This window comes from Antennarius striatus, chromosome 4, assembly GCF_040054535.1.
Source record: "Antennarius striatus isolate MH-2024 chromosome 4, ASM4005453v1, whole genome shotgun sequence".
Classification (NCBI taxonomy): domain Eukaryota; kingdom Metazoa; phylum Chordata; class Actinopteri; order Lophiiformes; family Antennariidae; genus Antennarius; species Antennarius striatus.
Genome location: NC_090779.1, coordinates 4,882,643 through 4,898,442, shown reverse-complemented (window position 1 = coordinate 4,898,442; position 15,800 = coordinate 4,882,643). Strand labels below are relative to the sequence as shown.

At 44.6% G+C, this 15,800-nt stretch overlaps 1 protein-coding gene across 3 annotated transcripts in view; it reads left to right on the top strand.

Moving 5' to 3' along the window:
* wwp2 (WW domain containing E3 ubiquitin protein ligase 2) overlaps positions 1-14,341 on the top strand; it is a 46,279-nt gene extending 31,938 nt beyond the window's left edge. For 2 of the 3 annotated variants that reach the window (XM_068312061.1, XM_068312063.1), the window contains 14 exons: positions 1,100-1,154; positions 2,753-2,834; positions 3,996-4,124; positions 5,352-5,430; positions 6,138-6,209; positions 6,932-7,020; positions 8,892-9,051; positions 11,021-11,154; positions 11,244-11,384; positions 11,502-11,622; positions 12,266-12,370; positions 12,475-12,571; positions 12,879-12,951; positions 13,556-14,341. In XM_068312061.1, coding sequence (XP_068168162.1) covers positions 1,100-1,154; positions 2,753-2,834; positions 3,996-4,124; positions 5,352-5,430; positions 6,138-6,209; positions 6,932-7,020; positions 8,892-9,051; positions 11,021-11,154; positions 11,244-11,384; positions 11,502-11,622; positions 12,266-12,370; positions 12,475-12,571; positions 12,879-12,951; positions 13,556-13,655 — 1,437 coding nt within the window. In that variant the 3' untranslated portion in view covers positions 13,656-14,341. The remainder of the gene's footprint in view (positions 1-1,099; positions 1,155-2,752; positions 2,835-3,995; positions 4,125-5,351; positions 5,431-6,137; positions 6,210-6,931; positions 7,021-8,891; positions 9,052-11,020; positions 11,155-11,243; positions 11,385-11,501; positions 11,623-12,265; positions 12,371-12,474; positions 12,572-12,878; positions 12,952-13,555) is intronic. The other variant, XM_068312062.1, reaches the window with a different exon arrangement.
* Positions 14,342-15,800: the final 1,459 nt, after the last annotated feature.

Genomic DNA, 15,800 nt, shown 5'->3' with positions numbered 1-15,800 from the left:
CGCTAATTCCTAACAAGCGTCTTTTCAGCGACTTTTCCACTCAAGCTAATATATTCAAGTGTGTGTGTGTGTGTGTGTGTGTGTGTGTGTGTGTTTGTGTTCCAACAGAAGGACGTCCATACCTACTCACTGTTTGCCACAGACAAACTTTCCACACTTTGGTGCACACACTCGCGCTCACACACTTTTTTCTGTGTGTGTGAATCTGAGCGCTGGCTGAGTAAACCCCACTGAGGTTTCCAGACCTAGGGTGAATAAAGGTGCCTTTTGTCAGCTCGGGGTGGGTTGGGGCGGCTGGAGGGGAGGCGGGTTGGGTGGGGCATGAAGGGGGGGGTGTCCAGTCTGGAACGAGCATGAATGTTCCCTCAGTTCCCTCAGACATCGCACTCCCCTGCCTACTTTCACAGCAGCGCTACAAGAGAGCAAGAGAAAAGTGGAGGAGGAGGTCCTCGGGGTGGGGTACGGAGGGTGCCAGGGTGGAGGAAGGTGGTGTGTGTTTGAGGAGGTGAGCGGGAAGCCAGAGGGGTGGGGCTTGCATCCAGCCAGTGAGCTCATTGGAACAGCGTTGTTGTTTTATCCTCCTACTGAGCATGTAGTTTTTGGAAGGCATACGAGCCACCAGCCGTCCAGCTCCCTCAGTCACCCCTCACCGCTGCAGCAGAGAGGAGCCACCCCCACCCTTTCCTGCCCTCTACACTTACACACACTCATACACACACATATGCACACACTTTCATCCAGCCCGACTCACCCACAGGTATCATCCGTTGATAGCGAGGTCAAGGGAAACGTCTGGAACAGATTTAATTGAGTGAGTTTTGCCGGCGTGTTTTTTTTTTTTTTTAAATGTCTTATTTTTCATTCTCATCTGACTTCTCATTGGTTTTTCCTCATTTCTGTATTTTTGGGATGTATTTTCCCATCCTTTTCCTCTTCCTCATCCTCGTGTGGCAGCGAGAAACCGATTGGACGGAGAGAAGTATCTCATGCCTCGCCACACGATGAGGACAAACACTAAGCGGAAGCAGAAGGAAGAGAGGCGGGAGACAGAAAGGTGTCCTAACAGGATTTGTTTTCTCTCTCTCTGTGTCTCCTTCAGCCGTCGGGCGCTCCGGTGGAAAATGATCCTCTGGGCTCGCTGCCTCCTGGATGGGGTAAGTGTGCCCGACGTTCCCTGTGTGGATACTCGATGTGGGATGCTGAAGTTGTGCAGCGGCCTTGATATTTGTGTTCCATCAGGAGATTAGTTTTATGTCATATAGCAATTTATGTTCTCCATACCTGCCAGTTGTGTTTGTAAGTCCTGACTGATCTTAAGTCAGATCAGTCAGGATTGGACTTCATTCTGTTCTTAGCCAGAACCCTAACATTCTTTTGAGTTGTACCGTATCGGTGAATGTGATAGCCAAGCAACATGTCGGTCTAAACTTTCAGTTTCTGATTCTGTCGTTTTTAAATCATTCAAAATCGGCTTTAACTTTTCTTAAACGATGTTGCAGTGTGTTTGAGATTTTCATCCTCTCAGAACTTGAAGCCTTCAGGAACACTAGAAACGATGATGTTGACTTTCTTTCAGAGCAGATCATTCAGTTTATTTATTTTGTTTGTATCTGATGGTAGATTTCATTCCATAATTGAATATCTAGATAAAATGTCTTTGGTCTCTGATCATGTTGCATTAGTTCATCACTGTATGACACTGCCTTTGCTCTCAAGTCCACAAATTACAGAGGATGCATTATTGATGGGACTCTTCATCCTCCAACATTTTCCCAGAAGAAAAGCGTAATCGGATCCTCGCTGAATTATGTCACACACATTCATTCATTCATTCATAAACGATCACTGCTGGCAGCTTCCCTCTTTCCAACATTCACACAAGCTTCATCACACGGCCGTGTTCTCTCCTAAAACCCTCGCTCTCTGCCTGTGATGCTTTTTCAGCATGTTGCAGGACCTCAAGACCAAAACCTCAATTATATCACTGGCTTCCATTTGTTTCTCTGGCGCGCTCTTTCTCATCTGCGGTCACTTCCCTCGCTTTTTTTTTTTTAAGGCTCAGATTTAAGATGTCAAAGAAGAAAAAAGGGAGAGATGTTGGAGAAGAAAGACAAATGAAAGAAAGTAGAGAGGAGGAGGAGGGGGAGGGGTCTCAGACTGGATAGTAAAGTGGGGGTGGAGTGAGTCGAAGAGAGAGCTAGTGAAAGTTGCAATGTGAGCACTACTGTTTCTGGGCCCTCCACACACTCCTGTTAATGAGAAAAAGATGTTGGAGCGCTGAAGGGAGGAGGATGGGCACCAGCTACTCCTGGCGTACACACACTTACGACTGTTGCACACTTATGACTGTTACACACGACTGTTACACACTGCCATTAATGCTGCTGGAAGTTACAGGCTTTCAGCGTCACCAATCAGCTATATGTTTTCCATGGCTGATATTCTCAACGTCGTCATCACTTTGACTTTCAAAGACCAGCCACACTCACACACGCGCACACGCACACACACACACACACACACATACACACTGGTTAAGTATTTGGAACGAGCTTCAGTGAAATATCACACAATTTTGCTGGATTTCCACCGCGGCAGCGACATATTTCTGTCACCTCATCCTAGCGGCGGGCTTCAGCCCAGCCGTTATTGTCAGACTCTCGGCTGATCTCTGATCCCCTTCTTGTTTGTTACTGAGTTGAGTTTTTGGAAACGACCTAAACCTTCATTTCTGCTCTGCTTGTGTCCACAGAGAAGCGTCAGGACAATGGCAGAGTTTACTTCGTCAACCACAACACACGAACCACTCAGTGGGATGATCCCCGCACCCAAGGGTGAGCCCGTCAACCGAGACCCAACGTGTGTGTGTGCTGATGTGTGTGCATGCGTTTGTGGGATGGCAGTGCCGCTTTGTGTGTTTGCTCGTGTTGAAGAAGATCTACTCACCATACACAGTGTAGTATCACGCATCTGCTGCTTTTCTGATCAGGGATGCACCGCTTTATTTTAAGATTTTTGCCAGTCATAATTCTATTCCATTTAATTGACCATCCAGAAAGTAGTGGTTAAAAGAAAATAAGTTTGACTGTTACGTTCCCCAAATGCTGGAAACGTAGAGACCAGTCTGGAAATGTTTCAGGCTTCAGACTGATATCAGGTACTACAGGCTGTTTTTTGATAACTTTTCTGGCATCATTTTTTATTTCTTTGACATTTAAACTCCTTCTGAGGTGCTTTTGTTCTTTTCCTCTCGCCTCACTCATTTTAATGTAAACCTTCAATATGACAGACTCAAATCTTCAGTCTTGTTATGTGGCCAGCCTCTAGAGCTTTCAGGGCATCAAAAAGCAATCATAAGGGTTTTAACCTCCAGCTTGAGCCACTTGTCCATGCAAGAACGAGATTCTGCAGACCTTCAATAAAGCCGACATCCTGCCGCTCTGAAGGTATTTTCAGTCCAGCTGTTTCCAAAATGATGGCTGAAAATAACGGAAGTCCTCACTTGATTAAATCTCAGAGTACAACTCTTATCGGTCATAATGATTCTCTGTGTTGACGTTCATGTTCAGGAGGACATTTGTCATTTTCAGCTACCTAAAAAGAAAACAGCTTGACTCACATCAGTGCAGCAGACTCAAAGTTCTTTTCATCCAGATGGTTGGAAGAGGACCAAGAAAATACCTTCATATCAGCGCTACACGTTAATGTCAAAGGTGACTGGATATGATTAAATAATAATAAATGAGGGCGTTGATCCAAGACCACACTCCAAACACTGTTTGTGTTATAATAGGATATTTTATACAGGCCTCTCCTGCTGGGGCCTCTTCATTCTGAACCTCAGAATAATTGACTGAATAAGTCAAATTTGCCTTTGGGAGATAGGCGCCAGAGAAGCTTTACATCTACAGGTGTGCGGGTAGGTGTGTTAGTTTCATCCCCAGGATGGGGGCCCTCCGGCTGGGACTGTGCTCACTGCCCTCTCCCTGTTGCAGGATGATCAAGGAGCACCCCCTGCCCCCGGGCTGGGAGATGAAGTACACCGCAGAGGGAGTGCGATATTTTGTGGACCACAACTCGCGCACCACCACCTTTAAAGACCCCCGACCTGGGTTTGAGTCAGGGTAAATATTCTCTCAGCCCTTCCTCCCAAACTTGCTTTCTAGAGAATCAAATCGGAAGCATGTCACAGACTGAGGCAAAGATATGATCTCTGTCAGGTCCTGTAAAACCTCAGAAAACTGACTAAATCAACTTTTTTTTCTCCATTTTTAGAAGATTGCACAAAGAATTTGCCTAAGTCTGACATATTTCAAAACTGCATCCTAATCTAAACTCCATCTTTTTTTCCTTTTTTACCTCAATATTTTTTCAGTCCATGTTTTAGCCATTTCCTTTCACTTCAGCTTATATACCACAGATATTTTCGTAAAAATTTAGATTTTACCGCAGCAGCATCAGCCGGTGGATGTTTGCCTTGCCTTGAGGCGGTCTCGCCACAGAAGTCATGAGAATGTGCAGATGTGCGACAGCAGATCCTTTGCAGTCTGGCATGTGTGTGGGTGTGTGCTGGTGTTTGCGCCTGTGTTGTTTTTTGGCATGCGGGTGTGTGTGTTCTCATCAGTGAGCTGCTTTTCTTGCTGATTATTGGCCGTGTGTTGCAGCAGCTGATCATGGAGGCTGTAGAAAGAGTGTTCAGTGTTTTTTATGCCGGAGTCTGCCTGCGCCCGGCGTTCAACTGCTGCGGTCTTCATTTCCTAAGCCACAGAGAGATGTGCCTAGCAGCACGGCAAGCCCAAACCCAACACATTAGAGGCCTCCTTCTTCTCCTCCTCATCAGTTCTGCCCTTCTCCTCCCTTCTTCCCATTATCTGTCTCACTCTTTCTTTCTCTCCAGTGCTGACTAGGCACATTTCCAGTGTGTGTGTGTGTGTGTGTGCACAGGGCTGGTGGAGCTTATACTAACACAGCTGCAGCCCTGGACTCACCTCTGTATTTGAGACCCAGACTCGCCATTCAAAGCAGAGTGGCTGCTGTGAATTTAATATTTACTTTTGAGTGTCTGGCGTTTAACCTGGAACATCAGGGCTTTTCAAAGAGGCGGCTTCTGATCGTCACGTGTCAGCCGATTATTTAGATCATTACCAGACACGCCTTAGGGATTGGCTTAAAGAGTGTAAAATTAACCAAGGTGCTCTTTTATCTGTCTCCCTGTGTGTGTGTGTGTGTGTGTGTGTGTGTGTGTGTGTGTGTGTGTGTGTGTGTGTGTGTGTGTGTGTGTGTGTGTGTGTGTGTGTGTGTGTGTGTGTGTGTGTGTGTGTGTGTGTGTGTGTGTGTGTGTGTGCACGTAGGTCACGGCAAGGCGGTTCACCCGGTGCATACGACCGCAGCTTCAGGTGGAAATACCACCAGTTCCGTTTCCTGTGCCATGTGAGTGTGAACTGTCCACAGAGGAACTTTTATTCACATTCTCTGAATATAAACTGTCAGGAAGAATTTCAGAGGTTTCCCTCAAACCTCAAAACTAAAGAGTAAAAAACAAAACAAAAACATGTACAAGTGATATCACTACCAGTAAGGGTCTGAAGACCAGTCACATTACTAGACTGGTGACATTGCAGTATTAATAATTTTGAACCAGAGTATAATCTCATGTGCTGGTGAAACAGGTAGTGTTTACCGTTACCCAATGAACAACACAACAATGTCTGAGGACTGTCAGTTCAGTCAGATCCTGTAGTTCATGTCTTCCACCTCTAGAGGTCAGCATCTGCTCTGAGCCCCGGGGCGTTTCTACTCTGCTTTCTGATTCCCTGAAGGCCTCCATGTGGAATACAGCAGAGCTTCTGTTGGCCAGAAAACTACAGAAAATAGGATGGTGGTTCTAATTTGTCTCATAACAAAACAGGCATTCAAAATAATATGAATTAAATTAGAAAATTAAAAAAAAAAACTTTTTGGTTAAAAGAGGAACTGAGATTGAACTTTTCGTTGTAAATCAGATTGTTTTGGTAAACACTAGTTATTTTTCTTCCACAAAGCTTTCAGGAGATGTTACTGACTCAAAACTGACAGTAATGACCCTGTAAACAGGTCAGTATTTATAGTGTTCTGCTTGTTCTTTATTCTCTGTCCAGTCAAATGCCTTGCCCAGCCATGTAAAGATTTCTGTGTCCAGACAGACGCTGTTCGAGGACTCCTTTCAGCAGGTGAGACACAAAACATCAGCACCTGATCCAGAAATGACCCTGAACATGAACTAGACATGAGTGGTCTCAGTGACAGTATTTGTGGGACACACAAAGAAATGATCACAAACCGTGTACTTTTACCTCCTGGAATGTTGGGGTGGATGTCAGTGCTATTGAGGGTGGGGCTAGCTGTTCTAATGATCATTAATGATTAAGTAGAATATTCTATTTAACCAGTTAATTCACTTCTAAATACTCTTTTCTCTGGGTCAGCCTGTCGCTCAACCAGCAATTGATCTTTCTCACTCCATTGAAGTAACCAATAATCTAATCGATCAGTCTGGACCAATCAGATCAGAGAAACCAGCTGGTATTTCTTTAATCAGAATTAAAACCTCATTGTTCTCTATGAAGATATATCAATCAACAAAATAATAATAATAATTGAAGAACAAACATGATATGTACATACATACAAGCTGTTAAATAAGTTAACTTATCGTTGCTTTAGCAAGTGCCATAAGCAACCAGAAATTGCCTTCCAGAAAGTGATGTCAGTCGTTTCTGTTTTTGAAACAATTTTTGAAAACAGTTGAGCGAAGGCCAACATCTCTGACTTATGTAACGGAAGGACCTTCGTGTGCTTCACACAATAAAACACACAACTTCTGCAGTTTGACATGGGTTCATCTTTCAGTGAGTGTTCTGTGTTTGTACTTGTATGAATGACTCGTCATCAGATCATGAATGTGAAGCCGTACGAACTTCGACGCAGACTCTACATCATCATGAGAGGAGAGGAAGGCCTGGACTACGGAGGAATCGCCAGGTGAGCAAAACAAACACACCTTTCTTCTTTTCACATTCAGTCCCTGTGTGTGTGTGTTAACATTATATTCACATTTGATGTTAATGTTGGTGGAGGTTTTGTGTCTCCTCATCTCTGCACCAGCTTGTTTACTGCATTTCCGATCCAGAAGGAAACCTGGGATCCCTGGTGTCCACAGTTCATCTCTGTAATGGTTTTTCTTTATTTGAGGGTTGATTCATCAGAGATCTGTGTGACAGAGTAAAGCTGACCAGCTGACTGTCAACCTGCTTTATGCCTGTTTTTAAATGTTGCTTCCTGAAAGCATCCAATACTTCCTACCCTCTTGCGGCATTTCTGTCCTCCTCCATCCCCACATCCACCCGTCATCACATGTATCCACCCTGCCCCCCCCCCCCCTGCGTCTGCTGTGGTCCAGGTCTACCTTCTTGTACATGTTGTTATTTTTCTGTCAGCGGTGTTCTCATTTTTTTTCCCCTTGGTTTTGCATTGTGTCTCTGTCACCAGTGTCACGTCAGTGGTTTTACCCTATGGTAGGTGACATCATGCTGTTCTACCACAGGGTAGAACCACGGACGGGATGTTGGGAGTTGTCTGCGTCCCGTCTATCCGTCAGTCCATCCCCCCTCTCCCATAAACCTCAAAGGGGAGCACAGGGACCTGGGGAGCGCTTGGTTTACGGTGCTGCAGCTGGTGGTGGTGCTGCTGCCAGTGAGCCCTCGATTCCTCTAACATGCATCCTCACACTGTTTGTGTCTTTTTAGTCTACCATCTGTATTTATCCCTCACTTTGCTTCGTCTTCATTCATTCATGTGTCATTACGATTGTAGCATGTGTGCAGGTTTATAGGTGGGTCTCAGCGTTTAGTGTCTGCTGCCGTCTAGAGACGATGTCGTATTTTTTGACGTACGTAAAGAAGTACATTTAGAAAGATTATTTGTGTCCTTTGAAGCTGAAGCTAGCATATAATTAGCTCAGCATTAAAACCACAAGTAGCGTCTGTCCAAAGGTAATAAAAGCTGCCGTCTGTCACATTTTCAGTTCACTGGCAGATATCTGGTTCATCTGAGATTTTACTTAATTTATGGCCAGGGGCAGTGATTTCTAGTGGTACAAGAGCAAAAACACACTCTTTATTAACTAATTAATGAATTTAGTTTGATTCAGGATTTAGAAATCTTTATGAAATGTTATTTGAACCTCTTTCAACCTGGACGTCCTCAGAACCCTTTAGGTTCACGTCAGCTGTCAAACTCAAACGTGTCAGGCACAATAACTGTTTCATTACTGTCATTGTCATTTTGTTTTGTACTGTTTTCTGCAGACTGTGATTGTGGATCATTTTCTGTCTGTGGGTTAAATTTACTTGTTCACTGTTTTGTTTGTTTGTCATCAGACGTCTTATTCTCTTAACTGTTTGTCAGCCATTTGATGTTCCCTACAAAGCTAAATGTGTGACAACTGTGGCTTCGTTCAAGCTGCAGACGTGTCAGATCTGTAGTGGACGGATGTCTGTGTTTAAACGGCACCAGCCTTTGTGTTTGGGTTGCTGTGGTAACGACGGGAGTGAAGCAGGCTTCCAACATCTCCCTCAATGTTTCACCATCTGCATCGTAGCTGCCTGGATTCTGCTCAGCAGACCAAGTGATGCAAAACTATTGGTCTGGTTCAGTGTTGTTGGTTTTTTTTAAAAACTGTATTTAAAAAGAAAAACAAAAACAGATTTGAGTGAGCAGTCTGAACAAGGCCATATCTGATCTACTGAACTGACCTTTCTTTGAAACAATTGTTCCAACAGTACGTGTCCGTTGTTTAGAAGGAATGATGTCCCTTTTGTCCTTCCTGCATGAACGTGTCCTGTCGTCCACAGGGAGTGGTTCTTCCTGTTGTCCCACGAGGTGCTGAACCCCATGTACTGTCTGTTCGAATACGCCGGCAAGAACAACTACTGCCTGCAGATCAACCCGGCCTCATCCATCAACCCCGACCACCTCACGTACTTCCGCTTCATCGGACGCTTTATCGCCATGGTGAGCGTCCTTCTGATCTGATATTCATTCATGTCTTACAGGAACGCGTTTTTTTTTTGTTTTGTTTTGTTTTTTACATCTGCGGTTCAGATGGTGTGAAGGTGTGTCAGCTGTTGATGGAGTTGGTGTCAGTCGTTAATCGCTTCACGTCTGCGGTGGATGTCTGCCTGTATTCGTATTGTTACCGTCTGCGGGACGACGGCTGCATCTGGACTGTTTTCCTCTGACTAACAATAATGAGCGCAGACAGAAATGTTGTGTCCACCTCTGTGTGTCGACACATTTATGAGTCGAGTAAAACGTGCAATGAACAAAACGTTTATTCACTCTCACTTCTGCCGTACTTGGGTTTTTTTTACGTTTATTTTTTTGGGCAGTGGCTGTTTAACGTTTTTATCCTGCACCTCAAATGAACTGTTCCTCTGTTCATCACGTTATGGTTCTGCAGCCTTACCCAAAATCTATTTTATCAAAAAGGTTTCTACGCAATACTAACAAGTACTGAGGTGAGGCTTTTTTGCTTTGTAGGGACGTTTAGTTTTTATCTTTTGTTTCCATAGAAACAGGTAGAATTTAAGCACATTCTAGCGCGGGAAACGGATTTGTCTCAGATGAGGGGCATGGCTCAAAAGCTGTTCAGTAGTTTACAGTTTTATTCCCACATCTGTCTGTAATAGAGAGGTGCTGTTGAATGTTTTAAGAGTTTTTTATAGTTTTATTTATTCATTTGTTTCTGAAAATTAAACTATTTTCTTCGATTCTGTGGTTAACAAGAATTACAAATGGCAGGGACTCCTTAAATTAGTTAAATGGAAATTCTCCACACTTTGATATGATGATGGTGTAGAACTAAACGTCCTGTGATACACGGATGGGTGATTCCCATCAGTGACCCGATAGAAACACAAATCATGTCTTTTTCTCTGGGATCGGTCCTGAAAACCCACACCCTCCACCCCTCCCTCCGTCAGCCACCCCACCCCTCACCCACACCATGACCTCACTGCCGCGCCCTTCCCACACTTGCCAGCAGCTGCCTATATTTAGCCTTAAAATGCACTTTGCTCACTGGCCTTATAAAAATGCTCGTCTCTACAAAGTCTCAACTTCCAAACCCCTTTTACGGCCTCCTGTTCTACTTTTTTACCTTTTTTACTTTCCGTCTTCACACTTTCCACTCACACTCCGTAAATCTTCGTGTGTGTGTCTGTGTGTGTGTGTGTGTGTGTGTGTGTGTGTGTGTGTGTGTGTGTGTGTGTGTGTGTGTGTGTGTGTGTGTGTGTCACTGACTGTGAGACAGACACATGGTTAGTCAGGATCCAGTGGGTTCCTGTGTTGTTCTTGGCCTCACAGCTCTGAGCCCCCTGTTGTTTTTCTGAACATTAAACAGCTCCATCTGCTCACCGTACATCTCTGTGAACACACACACACACACACACACACACACACTATGAAGAGTTATTCAATGTTTTGTCTCAGTCATCATCTGATCTACACGACTGCTGATTGTAACTCTGAAGCCGCTGCCGTTTCCCCTCAAACCACTACAAACAAACCCATTTGTCACATTCAGCCGCCGTAGCCGTAGAAACGTGCACAGATGGAGCCTTTGTGCTGGAGATATTACTGTACTTGAATCACGAGTTGTTCAAAAGCAGGTCTATAGTTTTTGCCAGTGAAAGAACTCAACAGGCTGTCCTGACTCCAGAAATAAACGGCCCATTCAAGTCACGGCGACACTTCTAACACTCGTAGGGCACCAAACAATCCCCAGTGAACCTTCAGCATGACTCTGAGTAACTGGAGAACATATGTGACGTGTGTGAAGCACAGATGTGAACCAGATGTCACAAATGACTGTATAACTTTAATATAACCAAATTCCTCGCTTCTACTTGGGGACTCTGCTATATGACCAGGTTCAGTGAAGACCAGGTCTTTATTGTGGATCTTTATCTGATCCCTGCAGGCTTTGTACCATGGAAAGTTCATCGACACCGGCTTCACACTGCCGTTCTACAAGCGAATGCTGGACAAGAAGCCCACGCTGAAAGACCTGGAGTCCATAGACCCTGAGTTTTACAACTCCATCATGTGGGTCAAGTAAGTAACACATTTTTTTCTCTGAGTGTGTGTCAAAGCTCCTTTGATCAACGGTGGAGGAAATTGACCTTGTGTTTCTGTGCGTCCAGAGAGAACAACCTCGAGGAATGTGGCGTGGAGCTGTATTTTGCACAGGACATGGAGATCCTTGGGAAGGTTTCCACTCACCAGCTGAAAGACGATGGAGAGAATGAGCTGGTCACAGAGGAGAACAAGGAGGAGTACATCAGGTACGTCAGCACAAGCAGTGATAACCAGCACAGCTGAACAAACTGCGGTTTGAAGCCGGGGAGGATGTCAGCAGTGGAGAACAAACCGTAACGTCAGGCCGCTTCTCCGTCCCTCAGCCTGCTGACCGACTGGAGGTTCACCCGCGGAGTGGAGGAGCAGACCAAAGCCTTCCTGGACGGCTTCAACGAGGTGGTTCCTCTGGAGTGGCTTCGCTACTTTGACGAAAAGGAGCTGGAGGTGAGGAGCAGTAGGAGGGAGGATCAACAGGGTCCCTCACGTGTCGACATGTAACCCCTCTAAAGAGCAGTGAGAGGATTTTCCCAGCATTTGTTTTATTTAATTACTTTTTTATTCTCTTTTCAATGATTATATTCAGTTCCACTTTCTAGTGATATTTATTAATTCACTCATCATTCACTCATTTCATACGACAAGCAGTATCAGAAAAAGACACATAGCAGTTAGAGTCAGAACCAGATAAATGAGAGGATTCCAATACAGTGAAGGTTTCTACATAAGAGACATTTTGAAGTCAATGAAAGAGATAATCAGGCCAGGAAGGAATCTGAACCCCACTCATCTTCACCAGTCACATTATTCAGGACGAACTGACGTGGTCCACCTAAAGACTCACGTGCGAATTTACCCGTCGGGTCAAGACTGATGAAGTCTTCTTCCTCCTCCTCCTCCTCCTGCTGCTGCTCACCTCTCAGCTAAACGAGTCCCTGTTCCAGGACTCAGTCTGAGAAGGAACCAGGTTAAATTAGTCTGGAGTGGAGGTGGACCACACAGTGACTCGTGTGTCAGCGCTGGCCTGTCCTGAATGCTGATGAGTAAGAGAACAAAACACACACTCTAAACGTCGTTTTGTTTGTTGCAGCTGATGCTCTGTGGGATGCAGGAGATCGATTTGGCCGACTGGCAGAAGAACACCATCTACAGACATTACACTAAGAACAGCAAGCAGATCCACTGGTTCTGGCAGGTACAGACCTCCGCAAGGCCCAGAAGACACACACACACACACACACACACACACACACACACACGGCTGCTGTGATAAAGCATGATGGGGTTGTGTCCCTACAGGTGGTGAAAGAGATGGACAATGAGAAGCGAATTCGTCTCCTCCAGTTTGTGACGGGAACCTGTCGGCTGCCCGTCGGCGGCTTCGCTGAGCTCATAGGTAGAAAACAGAACATCCAGCAAGTCACTGTGTGAGATCAAGATGTTGTCTAGAGCGCTGACGTCAGCCGATCTGATTTTAACTGTGGAGATTCCAACAGTTTTTGAAGGTTCCATAATCAGTCGTTTAAACTTTCTGAGCAACACACAGCTCTTTGTCTCAAATTTGAATTCTGGCTGTTTTGTAGTAATTTATAGCTCTAAAAATTAAACAACACATCCTAAGATGATATTCTTTTCTCACACCATTATATTGAAAGATATTTCTCCAAATATAGAATCATATAATTGAAGGTTTTTTCTTGTAGGAAGTAACGGTCCCCAGAAGTTCTGCATAGACAAGGTGGGGAAGGAAACCTGGCTTCCAAGAAGCCACACATGGTAAGAGGCTGTGGAAGTGTTCACGAATGACGTCAAAGATTTAAACATCAAGAAGTGACTGAACCTTTCAAAAATAGTTCATGTGTGGGATTCAGAGGATCCAGTGGAGGGCAGGGGGGGTGCACTGGTTTGTCTGCCGTGGGCTCCTGTAGAATGTCAGTAGTGCTACATGGTGGAGATATAAAATATTCATTTAAAGGTGACGACAAATGTATTCAGTGTCAGATCAGTTGGTAAAAGATCCATTGTTAATGCATAAATGAAGGTGTTCATGTAAAAGGTGTTGAATGCAAAATTTTTCAACTGTCAAGTGTCAGACTAGTTTATTTTCTTTGTTTTTTGTTGTTTTTTAAGTTTTATCTTAGACACATTTTACATCACATAAAAACACTGAATCCAGTCTTATGGCTGCTGTAAACAACTTGTCCCATATTGAAGATGTAAAGTAAGTCATTAATGACAAACATGACCTTGTTCCTGTGAGTGTAGTGTTTTGATTGGCCAACTGGGTGAACACAGGAAGTAAGTGCACTGACAGCCCTGATGGGGTGTCAGTCCTTCCTCTTCATCAGCACTAACGGCCTGTCTTCTGTCTCCTCCTCAGCTTCAACCGTCTGGACCTGCCGCCCTACAGGAGCCTGGAGCAGCTCAGAGAGAAGCTGCTGTTCGCCATCGAGGAGACGGAGGGATTCGGGCAGGAGTGACGCAAGAAGCAGAAACAAGGCCACTAAAGGAGAACACTTAATTCAACAGGATTGTTTTTCTTCTTACTATTAATTTGTTAACCACAGGCTGCAAAATCACCTGTCGTCTACATCCCATCCCCCGGGGACGGGTTGTGTCTGGAAACCGAATTATGGTGTAGAGATGGAGCTGAGGGGTGGAGACCCGAGGTCAAGGAGGAAGAGTGTGTATGTTTTACTGTGTGTGTGTGTGTGTGTGTTTGTGTGTGTGAATGAGGTTGCTCACATCAATGCCATTGTGTATATGCATATAGATGGTGTGTATGTCTGTGACAGGAGGGTACATGCAGAGATCATATCTGACGCCACACAAACCTCTGCTCACTCCTTAGAACCGAACCAGAACCAGACAGCAGGACCTTCGTAACGTTAACAGCCACTCACAGCAGCAGCACAGCTACCCGCAAATGCAGTACAACATATTTACCAGAGAGAAAGACATATTTTAACATTTTAAATAGTGAGAGACGGAGCGCGTGGAAGAAAGTGTGTGTGAGTGCATGTGTGTCTGTAAACGAGGCAGAGCTCAACTAGTGTACCTCTGTTAGAGGCTAGAGAGATGAAATGTGATTTTATTTTTCTTTTACTTGTGAAATTCAACATTTTTCTCCTGTACATAACTAAATAAATGAGATTTCAATCTTGAATGGTATTATTCTTTATTAAAGATGAGTAAACGTTGCATATACAGAAGTCCCTCTTCTTGGCCACCTTAGCCTCCCACACGTTGGTGATCACAACCCGCTGTGTTCACATATCTGTGTTCACATATCTGTGTTCACACCAGTAACACACAACAAGGTGGTATACATACAGCCAGCTGCTCCCAGGCTGGAGTTTTGAACTAAATGTTGGCATCAGGATGCTAATATTTTCAAATGTAGATGTGAACATGATAATGTAATAATCAGCATGTTTATCTTTGTTTAATAAGTTAAAGGTAAATGAAGCGTAACAAGAACATGTCAGCTGAAGATGATGAGAACGATTTAGTCCTGTGGGGTTAGACAAAATGTCGGGAGGTCAGCTGAGGTACCTCAGTTCATCCTAAGGGGACCATGAATGTGGAAAGCCAATTCATAGGAATGACAAACCTCTTGGTGACACAGGAGGTGAAGTCAAAGGACCACTAAAGGGATCGTGGTTCATCTCTCAGGACCATCGATGTATAAAAAAATCAGCAATCCACCTAATGGCTGCTGAAATTTTTCAGTCTAGACCGGACCTGGGCAAACCGGCCCACGGGCCACATCTGGCCCTTTGTACATCCCTGCCGGGGCCACATGAGGCCAATTATAAATTATTTACACACACATGACATAAAATGAACGCTACAATTTCAAATAGCCTAATATAAATATTTACAGTGTTCTATTCTTCTGATAATCAGTACCAGCTATTCTAAATATTTAGTGCATTTTGCAAGGGAAGAATTAAGTTGACAATTCCGGATTCTACTGACCCAATTCAGGTTTCTAATGTGGCCCCTTGCAAAAATTAATTTCCCACCCGTGGTCTAGACCAAAGTGGACCTGCCATGTCTAGAACCGTGCTGCTAACGCTGATGACAAGAGACACAATATACATCGCAGAGTGACAGGAAGGAGCCTCGTCTGTGTAAAGAATGACGAGATCACAAACAACACGGTTAAAAGTGTTTTTAATAGTGCAATTTAATATTTAGTGAAGGCAGATGTAATCAGTGGTTTGCATGTCAAGATAAAGGGACTGAGTGTGTTTATATCACCAGTAATGGTGACAGTGCAGTCGACTTCAAACCTCCGTGAGGATGAGGAGGATGCCGGTCCACTTCCCTGAGACGTTCTCTGACAGTTTTTACTGGGACTCTCCGGCTGAACAAACCCAGCATTGACTCAGCTGTCTGGGTGGCTGGACAGCAATGATCTCACAGGTGGAGAAGCCGGATGTGGTGGTCCTGGGCTGGCGTGGCTACACGTGGCCTGTGGTTCTGAGGCTGGTTGAATGTAATGCCACATTCTTGGAAGTGCTGTTGAAGCCGTTCACAGTTTATAATAGAGGAATGAACAGTCAGTTCACTGGAAACAGCTCTGGAGGACATTCTTTCAGTCAGCATGAAGAATTCAT